This window comes from Xyrauchen texanus, chromosome 3 (genome assembly GCF_025860055.1).
Source record: "Xyrauchen texanus isolate HMW12.3.18 chromosome 3, RBS_HiC_50CHRs, whole genome shotgun sequence".
NCBI lineage: Eukaryota > Metazoa > Chordata > Actinopteri > Cypriniformes > Catostomidae > Xyrauchen > Xyrauchen texanus.
In genome coordinates, this window is record NC_068278.1 from 40,518,447 (window position 1) to 40,537,278 (window position 18,832).

An 18,832-nucleotide genomic window follows, 5' to 3' on the forward strand; every position below is an offset into this window, starting at 1 on the left:
GCTCCACCTCCCCTTATTCCACAACGAGAGTGCTTCTGAATGTACTTTTTTTTTATAATTCCCTAATACTTTGGGATCTACATAAAATAAACTGCGAAAGTTTAGAGTGCATCTGGACCGATCTGTGTAATTCTTCTCCTCCGTCAGGTGTGAACTGCAGTGCTGCTCTCACGAGTCATCGCTACAGTTTATTGTGATTTCATGTTACGTTAAATGAGATCAAACGACTATTCAACAACGAACATTTTTCTCATCAATTTTGTATTTTCGACAGTGTCGATAATGTCGACTAAACGTTTCAGCCCTAATGCAAATGATAATATGCTTTTAAATTCACCTGCTTTAGTTGCTTGAATAAATCCGGGTGTCTATCTTTCATGTGATTTATTAAGTTTGATGCGTTTCCTCCTTTCGGCAGAAAATTGCGAAAGCAGCGTTTACAAATAGGTTTTTGCTGATCTATGATGTTTCCCTAACCTATGAATTTCCAAACTTGGCTTTTTCCACTTTTCTTTTCGACAAGATTCAGTTGAGACTCCGCAGCAGCAGCTACTTTGCTTGTCGTCATCTTTTTTCTTGTTGTGAGCGTTCGAAAGTTCCCGATTCTGCATGGGTACCAGGTAGACCCGGTACTCGGTACCCAGGTACCTCCAGAAATTCTGGTATCGTAAATAATTTTTTGTTTGAGTACCAACTTAGAACTGGGGAAGGGTACAGAAAAATGTCTGCAGCATTGAAGGTCCCAATGAGCACAGTGGCCTCCATTAACCATAAATGGAAGAAGTTTGGAACCACCAGGACTCTTCCCAGAGTTGGCAGCCTGGCCAAACTGAGCGATTGGGGGAGAAGGGCCTTAGTCAGGGAGGTGACCAAGAACCCGATAGTCACTCTGACAGAGGTCCAGCATTTCTCTGTGGAGAACCTTCCCATAGAACAGGGGTGCCCAATACGTCGATCGCGATCTACCTGTCGATCGCAAGAAATTTAAATATGCTTTCGTTAAATTTTAATTAAAAAAAAATTATATATATATATATATATATATATATATATATATATATATATATCTTCTTTTAGTTTCTGACTTGCACTTGAGCGAGTACATTTTGACCAAGCGAGATTTTTGATTATTCAGTTGCCATGACAACTAGGTTCGGGCCTTCCAAGGGCTTCTGAGAACAGAGCGTGAAATTGTGAAGCTAGCAGTGTTTCAGACACCATTCTGTCTGATTCCATTCAGCGCAAATCATCAGAATAAGGTAAATGCCCTGATTATTGTAATATATTGTGCTGTAGGTGTTTTGGGTTTAGTTTTAAAACTGAATGATATCAACATTGAACATTATTACATATATATATTTTTTTATTAATTACAAGATTAATTCCATGTAGGGATACATACAGTAGTCCCAACAAGCATTTAAAAAAAAAATGAAACTGTGTTTTTTTTAGTTGGTAGATCTTATTGAGTTGGCCATTTAAAAGTAGATCATCATGCAAAAATGTGTGGGCACCCCTGCCGTAGAATAACCATCTCTGCAACACTCCACCAATCAGGCCTGTATGGTAGAGCGGCCAGACGGAAGCCACTCCTCAGTAAAAGGCAAATGACAGCACGCCTGGAGTTTTCCAAAAGGCACCTGAAGGACTCTCAGACCATGAGAAACAAAATTCTCTGGAGGAAACCTCATCACCTGGCCAATACCATCCCTACAGTGAAGCATGGTGGTGGCAGAATCATGCTGTGGGTATGTTTTTCAGCTGCAGGAACTGGGAGACTAGTCAGGATTGAGGGAAAGATGAATGCAGCAATGTAAAGAGACATCCTTGATGAAAACCTGCTCCCTAGCGCACTGGACCTCAGACTGGGGCGAAGGTTCATCTTCCAACAGGACAACAACCCTAAGCACACAGCAAAGATAACAAATGAGTGGTTACAGGACAACTTAATGAATGTCCTTGAGCGTCCCAGCCAGAGCCCAGACTTGAAATCGACTGAACATCTCTGGCGAGATCTGACAATGGCTGTGCACTGACGCTTCCATCCAACCTGATGGAGCTTGAGAGGTCCTGCAAAGAAGAATGGGAGAAACTGCCCAAAAATAGGCATACCAAGCTTGGTGCCAAAGGTGCTTCAACAAACTATTGAGCAAAGGCTGTAAATACTTATGTACTTGTGATTTCTTTCTTTTTTATTTTTAATAAACTTGCAAAGATTTCAAACAAACTTCTTTCACGTTGTCATTATGGGGTATTGTTTGTAGAATTGAGGAAATTAATCAATTTTGGAATAAGGCTGTAACATAACAAAATGTGTAAAAAGTGAAGCGCTGTGAATACTTTCCAGATGCACTGTCTTTGAATATGACTTCATATATGATATTATGCTTGAAATAAATTATACTCAGCCATTTTTTGGTCCATAATAAAGACCATGAAAGAACAGTCAAAACTTAGTGTTTGTAGGCTTCTTAGCATTGCTTATTCTTATTTTCATACGTTCATTGTTTTATCCTTTGACATGTTACCGCATGTTTCAGGTTTTTTCCTCTTTTCTACTGTTTCAGCTGCGTGCATTTTACCTGTTGCTGCTGGCACTTCGCTCGAGTCTGTGTTTGTAGCCTGCTAGTTATTTTTAGCATCGCTTGTATATCTGTTTCAGCCTTTAATCCTTAACATCTGCCATTTTATAGCGCGCATCGGGTTTAAACACCGCATTATTTTGTTATCGCGATTCAACTGCATGCATTTTCCACGTGCATCCGCTTTCTATTTTTTTATCGCGATTAAACTGTGTGCATTTTTCAGCATGCTCCCGTTTTTATCCTCTGTGTTACACGGATTATTGATCTCAAAGCACCGATAATCAAGAACAAACAACAAACAATTGTGTGAGGGATTCACATCAATCTCACGGTACAGGCCCTTCTCTGCTCCACAGGGAACCTCAATCCCTACAACTCCACCTTGGTCCTCAGCCCCATCAGCTCCGCCCCTCGAGCCTCTCATGAATCCACCTTGATCCCATGAAACAATTACATAAAAAAATCAGTTTATATGTAGGGACTAAATTTCCCTTAATGCCGACAAAGCGTTATTGTTGTGCATTAAACATGTTCAAAACAATGCAAGAAATGCAAAAAACAGGATGTGCAAAACCTACACCCAGTAACATTTTGGAATTTAGTTGGTATTTATTAATATTATAACCCATTAATTATTTATTGTTGTCCAGATTATCATTAGGCTATAACATGTAGGCCTATGATTCAGTATGATATTATTATTATTACAATAATATCCTGTCTTATTTGCTTTACTTTCTTTACTTGCTTTACGCTGCAGTGTATTGTTCACCATGTTGCAAAGGTTTGTTGCAATAATTTATGTAAGCATTGTAGTAAACATTCATTACAGTAACAAGCAGGGTAAACAGAAACACACAAGTCACGGCGGCCCCTCAGCAGACTAGAGCAGAAGGGGAAAAAACATTGCCGCTTATCAAGCGCTGAAACTTTGCTTGATGAAGAACAATTTAGAATACCGTTAAGCATCGTAACAGTTACTTCATTGCAACCTGAACTGGTTCAGTACGATAAATCTATGTGACGCCTGAACTAAAGCGAACAGTTCTGACGCAGCGCAACGAATGAAACAGAACGCAGGTGTCTCGACATACGTTTTAGAAACCTGAAGTTCTTATTAACTTGAAACAGTGTCTAAAAATGTGCCGGTCACTGCGTGACATACTGAAGAAACACCGAGGTGCAGCAGTCTAGGACGTTCGTCCTGAGCGTTTACATAGGAAAACAATGAAAAAGCAGACCACAAAAACACGTTTGCTGTGAACGGCCCCTAATTCATACGTTCGCGCGTATCGTGCGTGTGAGTGAGACAAGCACGGAAGGCCTATCTATATCTATATCTATAAATAAATAAAATATATGACCTGAACCCGGCAGCTTCTAACGTGCACCACTCTAAGAGCGCTGACAATGGCATGTTCGCCAGTGTACACAGAACAACATGTCACCTCAAGCGGTTTTTGCGTTGATATCTTCACGGGGTAGGGGCCCTTTCGACGTCCAGGGCTCAACGCAATTGCGTGGTGGTTAAAAAAACATAAACATTTGTTTTTAACATTTACTTGACAGCTCCATACTCTCCACTTTTCCATGTTCAGTGAGGGAATAGTTAAAGGAATAGTTCACCCAAAAATGAAAATGTACTAATAATTTACTCACCCTCAGGCCATCCAAGATGAGTTTCTTTCTTCATCAAAACAGAACTTAAAATTTTTTGAATTTCATTTCAAGCCTCATCCTTTTTAAACAATGTAAGTGAATGTACTCCATTTTTTGAGGGTCCAAAATGCATATTTAGGGTACATCAAAATAATTCACATGAATCCAGTCGACAAATAAAGTTCTTCTGAACCCAAATGATTGATTATTTTTAGAAACAAAACAATACTTATATACTTTTAAACTACAAATATTCACTTCTGTACATCTCTGTGATGCATGCTCATGAGAGGGATGACATAAGCTCGGTGAAAATGTCGCACATAACATGGAGGAGGAGGAAGGAAGTTCGTCATTGTTTACAAAATTGTTTGCAGCGCTGTACAAAAGTTGAATTGCCTTTGCTGTAAATTTGTATTTGTATAAGTGTATTGTTCAAAATGGTCGTTTGGTGTGTGTATCCTGGATGCTTCAACCTTCAGAAACCCCAAAGAAAATGCATGCTGGGAAAATATGAACTTTTCATCGATTGCTTAAACATGATCATGAGCGATTGAAGCTCTGGCTTGTGCTGAACCTGGATGTCAGTACACCCCTACATTCTCTCTAATATTGGAAGGTGTGCAGTGAACATTTTACCCCATTTTCAATGGATTTCAGACCATCGAAAGAAAGAAAGGGTCATTATCAGAATTTATTGGCTGTGCCTGCTGTTTTTCCAGCGAGCTCGGGTATGTGTGAAAAATTTGTCATTGTCACGCCTCCCTTGGGCGCTACACCTCTCTCGGCGATCCGCTCCTCATATTTCTAATTCACTGCACCTGCACTCAAATGACTCTCTTATCACTGCCTGTATAAATAACTCACCTTCATGCCATTTCTCTGTCACGTCTCACACAAAGGACTCGCAGTGTTTTTTTTTTTTTTACCTGTCTGTATTTGCTCTTGATCTTTGTCGATATCTGTTTAGTGCTTAACCTGCTGTTTCACCAGATATCTCTTCTTTAGTTTGTGAAGCTTCTATTCTGTGAGATATCACCTGCACCATTGATCTCACTGTGTAAATCCTGTGAATCTCCGTAATTGCTCTCGCACTTGGTTTCACTAACTACAACTTGTGTGGCTTGAATTCCTGACAGGCACCTATATATTTCTGCTAAAGTAAAAGCACAAGATAACGCAATGGCATTGCTCCGAAATAAAGGATGGTTATTTACTGCAGTAATGTTTTTAATTTATTATTATTATTTGGAAATTATTATTACATTGTTTTGGTTTGTGAACTGTGCTTGGCGTGTGACTTTACCAACGATTTTACGTCATCCCTCTCACGAGTGCACATCACAGAGATGTAGAGAAGTGAACATTTATAGTTTAAAAGTATATAAGTATTGTTTTGTTTCTAAAAATAATCAATCGTTTGGGTTCAGAAGAACTTGTGTGGTTGTGTGGATTATTTTGATGTACCATAAATATGCATTGTGGACCGTCAAAAAATGGAGTACATTAATTTGCATTGTTTAAAAGAGAAGGCCTGAAATGAAATCCTAAAAATCTAAAATTCTGTTTTGATGAAGAAAGAAACTCGGATACACCTTGGACGGCCTGATGGTAAGTACATTATCAGCAAATTTTCATTTTTGGGTGAACCATTCCTTTAATTCTAGGTCCATGGTTTAGGACAGCCAGGAACATGGAGAAAAAGTAATTGTAGTCAAGACAGAGTAATCTAACTGATGCATCATCATTTGTACTGGAACAGTGGTCTCATCCAAATGGAATTGAGCTTCATGGGTCCTGCTTGGGTTAAATTACTTTTCCTAAAGACAGCGCTGAGAGAGCCATGAACACACTTAATAGAGAGAAAATATGTTCTTGGACTGATACTCAGGCATTTCCGCAAGCCTCTTGTACAGGGAAAAAGCTAAATCTTTGTTCATACTTGACAATGATGGGAGTTTATCGCAGACAGGAGACTATGTTGAAGTTTCTTGATTTCCATTGATGACTGTGTGAACTATTACCAAAGCACAAATCCACATATGTTCATTTCCATTATCCCTTTTAAAGTTCCCGGAGGAAACATTACAAAAAAAACATTATTTGGCAACATTATGACACCACACAGAGAAGCAAAATTCAAGTTAAGGCATCATTGACAAATAATAATATAAAAACTTGTTTCTTATTACTGCATCCAATTTTCCATTCTCCAAGTTCTGCTAACAGATGAACAGTATGCATTTATAACATTTTACGCAATGGAATTCCTTATGTGAATGCACAAATTTATCATCGGTATTGACAGCTGCTCCATCTCTTCCCAAACTGGACTTAATTGTTACAAGTCTAATTTCCTAAGTTTAAACCAGAAAATAATATTTACACTGATTAACTTTTATGCTGAATTGCTGGAAATACTTTAAATATTAACTAATGGACATAATTCAGTACAATTAATAGAAGCTCTTTTGCAATGTAATTGTACAGACACAAGCAAAAAAGTTTTTTTTTTGTAACTCACGACCTGCATGAAATGATGTTGACACCACTGGGTTAAGAACCCCTGCATGGCTTGTTTTCTGGTGTTGAGTAGTACAGGCTGCATGTCAACAAAGGAGTGATAAAGATGTACTCTTATTGATCTACTGATTGTTGAAATGGACAGGCATCATTGTGTAGGCTGGGTTAAGAGAGCCTTCAGCCCCAGTTAAATCTTTTTTATTGAAAAGACATGTGATTGTTACATAAAATAACCGATTGAAGAATATATTTATGCGACAACAATGCACCACATTAGAGACAGCCTTACAATAATACAGTTAAATGTTTCTCAAATATTCACAAATTTGAACCGTGCATGTCTTGTTTTAGCACTACAATATGTTTTGTAACTGTGCACTGTAAAATTATTTCACAATCAGGATCAAATAGGAATTTATAATTTTCATACAAGCATTTTTCAAAGTGTAGTTTTCAGACATTTCTCCAAGTATGTCTATGGAAGGAAATAATAAGTATCTTAAAACAAAGATTTTCAATCACAGACAGACACCATAAAAAATAGAAAAATAAAAAAAACTAGTGCAATCAGCTTGTACATGTACAAGCCAAATCATTTTTAATTCACCTGGACAAAGACATGTTTAAAACAGACACAAACATAATGCCCCATCAATAGTAATAAACAGGTCATTTGTTTGAGTAACAAAAGTTCTTTGATTTGTTTTACTCTTCTTTTTCAACATTATGTTTTTTAGGCACCTGCAAAAAAAAAAAGGATTAACATTTTTTAAACAAGGATTAAAATATCTGGTAACATCATATAATATGTACTATGGAGGTTTCACTTTAAGGAATATTTAAGGAAAATAAAAGTTAAGCTCAATCGACAACATTTGTGTCATTATATTGATTACCACAAAAATTCATTTTGTCTGCCCCTCATTTTCTTAAAAAAAAAAAAAAAACCTGGGTTACAATGAGGCATTTACAATGGAAGTGAATGGGGCCAATTTGTGTTTGTTAAAATACTCACTGTCTCAAAAGTATAGAGGCAAGATGCAAACAATGCCTGTTAACATGATTTTAGTTTGGTAAAAATCGCTTACTAATATTTTCTGTGTAAAGTTATAGCCAATTTTACAAGTTCGTTGCCATGATAATGTAATTGCAACAAACCCTAAACTGACTGTAAAAATGACAAGTTTAACAACTTAACAGCTGACATTTTGAATACAGAAGTTAACATTAGAATTAATGTAAGTACTTTTATAAAAACTTAAGCTTCACATTTCTGTCTTTAAACCCTCAAATAATTGGCCCCATTCTCTTCCATTGTAAGTGCCTCACTGTAACCTTTATTTTATTAATATTTATTTATTTATTTTAAAGGATAAGTTGAAATATTTTTTCTCTGTGGTAATCAACATTATTTTTCGTCGATGACACAACCGTGGTGGGTCTCATCAGCAAGAACGACGAGTCAGCATACAGCGAGGAGGTGCAGCGGCTAAAGGACTGGTGTAGAGACTAAACTGAATGTGGACAAAACAAAAGAGAATGTTGTTGACTTTAGGAGAGCACAGAGTGACCACTCTCAGCTGAAAATCAACGGCTCCTCTGTGGAGATCGTCAAAAGCACAAAATTCCTTGGTGTTCACGGTGGAGAACCTCACCTGGTCCCTCAGCACCAGCTCTATCACCAAGAAATCCCAGCAGTGTCTCTACTTTCTTCAAAAGCTAAGAAAAGCACATCTCCCACCCCCCACCCTCACAACATTCTATAGAGGGACTATTGAGAGCATCCTGAGCAGCTGCATCACTGCCTGGTTTGGGACTTGCACCGTTTCGGACCGCAAAGCCCTACAGAGGATAGTGAGAACAGCTGAAAAGATCATCGGGGTCTCTCTTCCCACCATCAAAGACATTTACACAAAACGCTGCATCCGCAAACCAACCAGCATTGTGGATGACCCTACACATCCCTCACACAAACTCTTCACAATCCTGTCGTCTGGCAAGAGGTACCGAAGAATTCGGGTCCTCACAGCTAGACTGTGTAACAGCTTCTTCCCCCAAGCCATCAGATTCCTCAAGAAAATGGACTGACATACATACACACGTGTACACCATCCAACTTTTGCACATGTCCAGTTGCACTTTAATTCATTGTCACTTTATACCTGGCTGCTACCTCAATAACTGCTATGTCCATAGAACACTATTTCATATTATGTTTACATTTAGCACTTTAGAAAGTGTCATCTTTTTGCACAACTCTGATTACAAATGTGTACTGGTCTCTTTCTGTGCCTATTGTCCTGTTCCTTTTAGTAATTTATTGTACTGTCCCGTACTGTTTGCACACGTTTGCACGTGCAATTTATGTAGAAATTTTATTTAGTCTGTGTAGTCTCATGTGTTTGTCCTATGTTGTTTTATGTAGCACCATGGTTCTGGAGGAACGTTGTCTCGTTTCGCTGTGTACTGTACTAACTGTAGATGGTTGAACGACAATAAAAACCACTTGACTTGATTATGCCACAAATGCAGTCGATTGAGCTTAGCTTTTATTTAACCTAGAATATTCCTTTAAGGCTACACAACATCTTCTAAACATTTTAAAACATTAAATTAATTAAATTCATGATCCTTTAATAAAGTATGTATATACCTTTGGTGTCTCTGTGTTTTTCTCACTCCCTTGACCTTCTAGCATTCCACTGTAGGGAGGTCTGTCATGGGGGAAACAAATATGTTCAGGGTCCCACACTTTTTAACCAATGAAATTCCATGACTTTTCCAATCAAAACTGATTTTTAAGAATCAATTTGAATACATAAAGAGGATCAGCTAACAAATCAGAGTTGTACACCACACAAGCTCTAACCAAGAATAGTACTTTGGTAATTAAATATTTTACAGCAGAGCGTAACTAGATCCATAGCTACCATATACAGCTGAAGTCAGAAGTTTACATACACTTATGTTAAAGTAATTTCCAAAAATTGTTTATAGACAGATTGTTTCACTTTTAATTTACTATATCACAATTCCAGTGGGTCAGAAGTTTACATATACCAAGTTGAACTCAATCCCAACCATGGAGCGTGGGGGTGCTTTGCTGCAGGAGGGACTGGTGTGCTTCATAAAATTGATGGCGTCATGAAAAAGGGGAATGATGTGGATATATTAAAGCAACATTCAAGACATCAGCCAGGAAGTCGGCCACCATATGGCCAAGCATACCTCCAAAGTTGGCAAAATGGCTTAAGGACAACAAAGTCAAGGTATTGGAGTGGATATGAAGGGAATGCTTTCTACGATTAAATGTCAGTTTAAATGTATTTGGCTATGGTGTATGTAAACATCTGGCTTGAACTGTAACTACATGTAATTACTTCAGAAAGATATCTTCAAAAAGGGTTTATGTCAGATATACAGGCTTCATACCATATCTGAAGCAGCCAAAAAAGGGTAAATTATTCAATAAACACAAAAGTAATCATAAGTTTTGTTCATCACCCCTATAGAGCTCTGAGCATACCCTGACGTGGCTGTAGAAAGGGGCTTGAGGCTTTCATTGAGTGGTGCTGGATAGGTATTAACCTCGACTGCTCTGTGCCTTTGGTTCTTGCTCTTTACCTGCTGCTCAGCATTAGTATTCTTGGTATATCCGTACATTGAGGGCTTCCATTGGTCCAAACCCGATGTGCCTCTCCGCCACCCCTGAGCTGTCTGCTGCAGGAGCTCCTCACCTGGGTCAGCTGCAAAAAGATGTACAGGTATGGGTAGTTACAGTTAAAGGGATTGTTACCCAAAATGACAATTCTATAATAATTTCATCACCCTAATGTTGTACCAAACCTGTATTACTTTCAAACAGGTTTGGAACAACATTAGGGGGAGTAAATGATGACAGAATTTTAATTTGTAGGTGAATTATTTCCCTTAAATCAACAAAAGCTAAACACATATACATTTTTTAAAGGCAACAAGAAGTCAAATGAATAAGCAGATTACAAAGATGATTAACAATGTAACTGAGATTGTGTTTATCTATTTTGGCATCTCACCTTGAAGTCTCACCTTCCTCTGTCTCTCAGGAGAGCTCCTCTCATGTGCTTCTTTGGCTGTGTGGTTTGGTTTCCGTGGAGACACTCCATCTATTGAATATGCTGTCTGGGGGTGGAGGGCACACTTATCCTATACAGTAGGACAATATTATTCAAGGAATATTCCAGGTTCAATACAAGCGACGCTCAATCGACAGCATTTGTTGCATGATGATTTAATTTCCTTTAAAAAAGCAAAAATTGAGGTTACAGTGAGGCACTTACAACGGAAGTGAATGGGGCCAATTTTTGGAGGGTTTAAAAGGCATAAATAATAAGCTTATAATTTTATGAAAGCACACATTAATTCTTCTTTTAAAAGTTATGTGTTATTTGAGCAGTAAAGTTGTTTAAATTATAATTTTAGGATTTGTTGACATTGCATAGCAATGAAGTAGTAAAATTGGCTATATCTTTTAAACCGAAAAGGTTATCACACTAAAATAATGTAAACATGCATATTGTTTATGTCTTGTGGCTATACTTTTGAAATAGTGAATATTTTAATGTTAATGGATTGGCCCCATTCACTTCAATTGTTAGTGGCTCACTAGAACCCAGATTAGCGATGTTTCGTTTGTGAACTAATCGTCTTTTTATCTTTTAATTGAAAGAATCGGTCCATTAACCTCCATACACTGACGTTTCTCCCTTCCGATGCCTGTAAAGACTGATTATCCATATTTTTTTGCAATGCAGAAATAAGCAGCGGCTGCATTTCAGGTGAACGTGTAAAAGTTCTGCTGTTATTGACTGCAATGTAAATAAATAGAAGGATAATAATACCAGAATTTAGTGATATAAGTTTATCACACAACCACAACATGTACAGCAAAAGGATGGCCTTATGTCAGATAATTTTCTAACTTCAGCATTTATAGTAAAAGAGTAAGTGAATCATTCACTTGTTGCTGTGTGTTGTATTGAAGGGACTGTAATAAAATCTGCTTCTTACTTTAACAAGATCGTGACACAGTGTTTCTTGTCTACATGTAAACCTCCATTTATATGCACCTTCATAACCTCCAATGATGCCTTTATTTGTTTATTTCCAAAGGCAATGTTTCATAAGCCATGCTGAATGCGAGATCTGCGTGTCAGTTTACTATACACTGCTAAGAAAGAGAGAATGCTCTCTGACGGGAACGGAGAGTAAAATGCGTTTATTAATTTGCCAAGATGAAACAAGATGCAGTTTTGGTGAATGAAAGTTAACGCAGCATTTGCTCAGCAGCTTTCTGTTCTCTGCTGGTTGCGTAAAATTTCTGGAGGCATGTCAGATGTTGTGGAGGATTGTTCTGTCAGTGCCTGATCTCTCATTCATTCTACCTGTAAAACAGTGTGATAAAACGATGGAAAAATGCGATATCCACTAAAACTACATGAGTTCAAAACCAATGAGATTATGAACATCACAATTAATGATAATAATATGACAACATATTTGAGTTCCTTTTGTTCGTGGGCATCTAAAATAAGCTAACATTTATATAAACATTCTCCTTACAGAGCAATGAAAATATGTAAATTGTTTTCACACAACTTATCACCCACTCTTTTAATATAATGACTAGAATCATCATCTCAAAACATTACACCTCATAGACATTCAATACCTGATGGTGAAAGAGCACATCTTCTTCCAAGGCAATGCCACAAAACTCACAAGGAATGAGCACTTCAACAGGACTGAATAATGAACTGAGTGGAGAGTCGGGCAGGGTGGGTGGACTGTGTGTGTGCGGAGGAATGACATGATCAGCCACTGGTGCTATGATGTCTTCATAGTGAAAAGAGGGAGCCTGTTTACTGAAGGAAGCGATAGCAGAGGCCGGGCTGCAGCCGGTCTAAAAGATATACAGAAAACAGAATATTTACATTATGGTGGTCAATAAGGGCAAAAAAATTCAAAACAACTGACCCAGATAAATAAATACTTCTCTATGGTCTAAGAAAGAGAAGAGTCTAATCAGGCTTTAGCCTGTGGGAGAAACTAGAGGGCTGAAATTTGAGGAGGTTCCCATGGAAAATAAAGACCAGATAGTGAAACAATAGAGATCTAACAAGAAGGAAAAGAGTGAAAGATTAAACATCCGTGCTGAAATGACAACAGCCTTGACTTATGTTGTACTCGTTCAACAAAAACATGCAAAAGAACTCAAAAGAGGCAACTTAAGAGGCTGATGCAACTTCATACTTACTAGAGTTATCTAAACACAAGGGACCTGGCTTAAATATCAAGCCAAGAGGGAGTGTAACAGGATGGGATAATTGAGGCCTCAGCACTTACCTGGTGTAAGATGAGGTCTTCCTCTGGAAAGAGCTCTTCACAGAACTCGCAAGGTAGTATGCTATTTGATGATGGGCTGTGGCCTGGGATTGTATTGTATTTAGGGGGAGCTGCAGTGCAGTTGATGTTAGTGTTGTTGGGCAGCTGGGTAGTAAGATTGCTATGGGCTGATATCCTTTCTGGGTGATAGTCCCACACATCAGTCCACACACCCTCCTGACCCCCCTGGTCCTCCAAGTCACCTTCACTTTGCAGACTGAGGGCCAGCATGTAGTCCAGACTGGAGGAGTCATCGTCTGGCAGCTGGCCCAGAGACCACAGCAGGCTGTTGTTGTAGTTCCCCAGCTCTCCTTCCTGATCCAGCACTGAGGAAACAAGTAGAGTAGAAGGTTACTTTTTTGTTGTGCTGAATGTGCCAAAATACTGTGGAAATTGATTCTTTTCACCTGTCAATCATTTTGCTCATTCTCATTTGAAGTGGATCATTAATGCTATGATTCATAATGTTTGTCAGTTGAGGGCGCTATTGTGCCACAGGAAGGAACAAACAATGCTTTTATTTGAACAAAATATTTTGTTCAGTTTTGGTCTCAAAATGATATTTGGAGGGCGGGGTTTGGAATGAGAGGGCGTGGCTAATTCAATGGCTCCGTCACATGAAAGTTTAAGATCGCTTACGGCAACTTTAAAGGGCTTGTGTGTAAGTTTTAACAACTGAAGTTTGAAATTACGAACATTTAAAAACAGACTATTAGCTCTTTTAAATATTCTGTCAATGTTATGTAGTCTATGGGATTATTTGACACTTAAAAAGGCTAAAATGATGCCGTAGCATAATGAGTTAGAAAATATATCACAGTGCAAGCCAGAACTGCCTGAACTCTTTGCTGAATTTCACCAAACACTTGCATAGATACTGTAGGAGTATTTGTTGTACTGTATTTGTTAAATTCATAAATTTCAAAAGTGTTTGATGAAGTTAAAACATTTCATAATTTAGTATGGCCCCTTTAAATATATGCATAATTCGAAGTATTTACATAGAGTTTACATTATGTATAACAAACGTTAAAATGGTACTGTCTCTTTAAGAACAGTGGGTGTTCTGTAAACCAGTTTTGGTTGAGCGGTTTCTTTACCACATCTGTGCTGTTTTAATTCATCTGACTGTAAATAACAGAACAAGTATTAAAAGAGACTTCAATTGATGAATTTAAGGGGGAAATTTAAGGCAAAAGAAAATTGGCCTGGGGTCATTGCTTGTCATAATCCGCCCCTGGGCTTAACATGTATTGAACCCAGAATATTAATTTAATTACAAAATTATATTAATCAGAATAACAATATGAGTTCAAAGTTTAAATTGAAAAATCAACATGAATTTCAGAATTTGGCATGTCCCCCATTTGCTTTATTGATAGCACTCAATTGAACTGGCATGGACAACACAAGTTTATGCAAAACCTGATGCTCCATGTTATCCCAGCATTGATTTGAGAATATTCCAAAAAGCATCTTGTGTGCCTTATTGGAAGCAAGGAAATCTATTTTGTTACACAAAGGAGTTTAAGTGGTCAAATTTGCTTATTTGATTAGTGATCTAGAAATTGAGCAGTGTCTTAAATATTTTGAATTAATTTATGTCAGAATGTTTCTTTGTTTTAAAATGTTAACATATTTGAACAGCACTGTTTCTAAAGTAAGTACTTAAACATTCAGACTGATACATACAGTATGCAAATTCATTGTTCCTTGTTTGTGTGTTTGTCCTGGTTCCTGCCCTCACTGTTTTGGTGCTATTATGTAGTCTGTCCTCCAAGGGTCGTGGTGGGCCCCTGCGGTCTGCTGCCCCTATGTTGTTATTATTTTGGCTTCTCTCCTGGGCCCTCAACAGGTTATGAATGGAGTGAGTCTCAAACCAAGCTCCAGGAGACTGTGAGACTGCCCTACCACTGTGCCTCTCTTGAGGGGGCATGAGGCTACCGCACAGGGCTGGATGGACATTTTGCTCTCTCAGCATTACGTTACACTTGCAGACCGTGCAGGGCTCAGTGCGGGTCCCACAGTATTCCTCGTGCTCTTTAGCTTGACAGAAGGCCAGCTCCAGATCACAGAATTTACATGGGACAAGTCGGTGACTGCACTCTGACCTCTGAGAGGGGTAACAGGAATATGGATTAGATGGTAATAAAAACAATTAAAGGAATATTCCAGGTTCAATAAAGTTCAGAAAAATGGACAGCATTTGTGGTGATATATTCCTTACAACAAATATTAATTTTTTTCTTAATAAAAAAAAATCTGGGTTCCAGTGACTCTTACAATGGAAGTAAATGCCAATCAGTAAACTTTAAAATACTCACTATTTCAAACTATTAACCACAGTATAAACAATATGCATGTTAACATGATTTTAGTGTCATAAAAACCCTTATTAACCTTTTCAGTGTAAAGTTATAGACAATTTTACAACTTCATTGCCATGACTATGTATTGTCAACAAAAATTACAATTTAAACAATTTACAGCTCAAATACACGAGTTTTAACAGAATAATGTAAATGCTTTTATAAAATTATAATTATTAACAAATTATATTCAACCCTCAAAAAATAGGTCCCATTAACTTCCATTGTAAGTGCCTCACTTTCAGTTTTCAGTTTTTTTTTTTTAAGGACAAGTCGAAATCATTTTTTGTGGCAACCAACATTATGCCACAAATGCTGTTGATTGATCTTATCTTGTATTAAACCCAGAATATTCCTTTAAAAGGTTTCACATTGTGAAAACTTTAGGATTTTGCAGCAAATTAACCCACTGGAAGCAAGAGTCACTAAAGAAATAAATAAAACTAATCAATTACATGAAAACATCAATTTGAAAATTGTTTGTGTTGCACAATAGTACCTGGTGAGTGTCCATGAACCGTTTCTCTATTTTTAACCCACACTTGCATTGTTCCTATAAACAAAAATATATCTATTTACTATCTAATTTTATCAACCTGGTGAGAATGAGAATTGCTCCAGTGAGATTTTCTGAAATATCTGCAATGCTCTGCTTTATATACAGTAAGATATTAATAGGGATATTATCATCTATTCATCGTTGATTGGACAGTAAATCATGGCTGGATCGTACCTCTGCATGATCCAGCTCATTGTGCTGCACAAGTTCGGAGCGTGGAAAGGGCTCCTGGCACACATCACATAGAGCAATGTTCCGCTGACAGTGAATCTCATGTGTTGTAAAGTTGGCCTCTGGAATGTCATGCTTGCTGGAGAGACAGACAGGATAGCATGGTTAGTTGGTTGACAGGTTATAGGTTTGAATCCCTCAATGTTGAGCAAGAAAAGTCACCCTCGGTTGCTTCCAATATATATTCATGGTTCCAAAATATATGAATTGGAAACTGCTTTGGATAAAACGTCAGCTTAAATTAGCAATTATTAGTTATGATAAGAAGTAAGGGAGGACACTTAATTACATGAAGAGTAGTTTATGGGAGGGACAGAAAGCACACCTAAACGAAAGCAAATTGTTGTCAATTTAGCCAAAACCACATACCTTATCTTAGGACTTTAACTAACTTACCAATTACTGCAGAACTGTGTATTTTCCTCAGCCATACTCTGAACAAAAGAAAATCTCATTAAGTACAACGTATTAGCTACACGTACAGCATAATCACTTGCTCAATTAAACATTTCCTGGCTCAAGATCGTTAAAATATCGTTTGATAACGAAAACTTACATGTTACTGCTGGAAGAAGACGAAACTAGCATTGCACACTTACCTTATTTTAGCCGAAGCTCATTAGAGACCACTTGATGCAAGCAGTTTCGGCAGAGAATTGAACAATTCACAAGGACCTTGTTATCGGTCCAACAGCAAATATCGCGGAATTATTTAAGGATATGAAGATATAAAACCTTATTCTGGATACACACTATGAGGATAGGCAGAATTTGTTTTTATTTTTTTTAAAAGCTATCCTAGCTTGGTTTAAATGTCTAGTTGCCGGATGCACTGCCAAGTGTAAATTCCATTTCTGGTCAGCTATAAAGCTCACTATTGAGTCATGAGACTCGAGTCAGTAACCTCTGTAAATCCACACACACATACACAAAAACAACGAATAAAATACTCCTAGCCTGAGATAGTTTAGTTTCAACAAGCGCAATTATCAGTTCAGATTTCATTTCGTTTCGTGACAGTGTCAACAAGCGTTGGTATTCGTGAAAACAGCATCACTGACAGATGGTGATGGCGATAACATTGCTATTAATTTCAAAATAAAAGACACTCGACAAAATAATTAAAAACACATTTATTATTATTTCTTAAAAAAAGAAAAAGAAAATAAGAAGCCGTGGAGCAATTTTGTTTTGAAATATTATTAACATATATATTTTGATAGTTCTCCGTCAAATCAAAGTCAGGTGGAGAAACTCAGGAGTTTTCCAATTCTTTGATGCCAAGGACCCCCAAATATGCCAATCTTGCGAGGGACCACATTGCTACCCCCTAAAATATGAAGGCAGCTGTTTATTTTCCACGTAGACTCATACATATATATATATATATATATATATATATATATATATATATATACAGAGTAAGAAAAAAAATATTAATTGGCAGTTAAATAATGTACTAAAGCCAAAATAAACACTTAACATTTTATTTGGAAATTATTTACTTTGTATTAAGTTGACAGTGTATTTTTCTACCCAGTATTAGAGAACTGTTAACTATATAAACCTTAAAAGAAACAACTGAACAACAATTTAAATTCAAATCTATTTGTAAAGTAAAAAAAAAAAAAAAAAAGAGATATTTTGCCTTATTTTTACATTGGAAAAACCATAAGAAAACGTATTGATATGTATGATTTACTTAACGAGATGACTTTTATTCTATCCTTTTGCAGTACTGTGCAGTTTCTAGCTTCAAATATTTTATCATTTTTCGCCCCCTAGTGGACGCCACTATATACATGATCAGTTGGGGAGCACGACGCCTGCCGTTATTCACATTTCTGAGCAATACCATGAATAAAAATAAAATATGTTTATTACACTTATGACTACGCACGACAATAACGCTGAATACATTTAATACAATGATTTACAGCACAGCAGCTTTTATAATGTTCGTTGGACCATAGTATGGTAGGACATATGTCAATTAAAAAATATAATACGAATTATTTTTATGGATTTTTTGTTTTTACGTACCAATAACACTAAATGTAAAACTTTATTGCGACGAAGGTTGTATTTGCTTGTGGTTGTCACGTCTGCATGAATATGAAACCTTTCGTGAATTTAGATGTATTAAATTACACAGCTTAAATTAATCCTCGCTTTTAAGTGTCACATCGTAATCCTCTGTTTACAACCTTTTCAGTGAAATGTGTAGTAAGATCCCCGTCTCTTGTCTGGAGCCTGGTCAGTCACATGCGCGCTCGGGAATAATGGCTGCACAGGATCCCTCACCACCATCTTCATTAGAAGGCAACAAACCTGGCTTCCCCAAGAAAATACTCGCCAACAAGCTGGAGGACAAGCATCTGTGCAATATCTGTCAGAAAATCCTTAGGAGACCGTTTCAGGCGCAGTGCGGACATCGTTTCTGTTCATATTGTTTTAATAAAGCAGTGAGGTAAGCGACATTC

The 18,832-nt window shown here is 37.4% G+C and overlaps 2 protein-coding genes across 4 annotated transcripts in view; one reads left to right on the plus strand and one right to left on the minus strand.

Moving 5' to 3' along the window:
- Window positions 1-6,928: 6,928 nt before the first annotated feature.
- Window positions 6,929-18,665, minus strand: LOC127623645 (TRAF-type zinc finger domain-containing protein 1-like). 2 transcript variants are annotated; one of them, XM_052098064.1, is made up of 11 exons: window positions 18,557-18,665; window positions 16,746-16,783; window positions 16,293-16,428; window positions 16,059-16,112; window positions 14,883-15,303; window positions 13,152-13,516; window positions 12,478-12,708; window positions 10,823-10,952; window positions 10,294-10,513; window positions 9,421-9,481; window positions 6,929-7,508 (listed from the first exon to the last, which is right to left on the minus strand). In XM_052098064.1, the coding sequence occupies exons 2-11, from the start codon at window positions 16,778-16,780 to the stop codon at window positions 7,473-7,475; spliced, it is 1,689 nt and encodes a 562-aa protein (XP_051954024.1). In that variant the 5' UTR covers window positions 16,781-16,783; window positions 18,557-18,665; the 3' UTR covers window positions 6,929-7,472. The 2 variants fall into 2 exon arrangements, with proteins under 2 accessions (XP_051954024.1, XP_051954022.1); XM_052098062.1 differs by lacking the exon at window positions 18,557-18,665 and adding an exon at window positions 16,949-17,420.
- LOC127623628 (TNF receptor-associated factor 2-like) overlaps window positions 18,165-18,832 on the plus strand; it is a 37,540-nt gene continuing 36,872 nt past the window's right edge. Inside the window, exons 1-2 of one of the 2 annotated variants that reach the window (XM_052098046.1) lie at window positions 18,165-18,326; window positions 18,565-18,819. In XM_052098046.1, coding sequence (XP_051954006.1) covers window positions 18,569-18,819 — 251 coding nt within the window. In that variant the 5' untranslated portion in view covers window positions 18,165-18,326; window positions 18,565-18,568. Of the gene's footprint in view, window positions 18,820-18,832 lie in introns of both variants that reach the window. The other variant, XM_052098054.1, reaches the window with a different exon arrangement.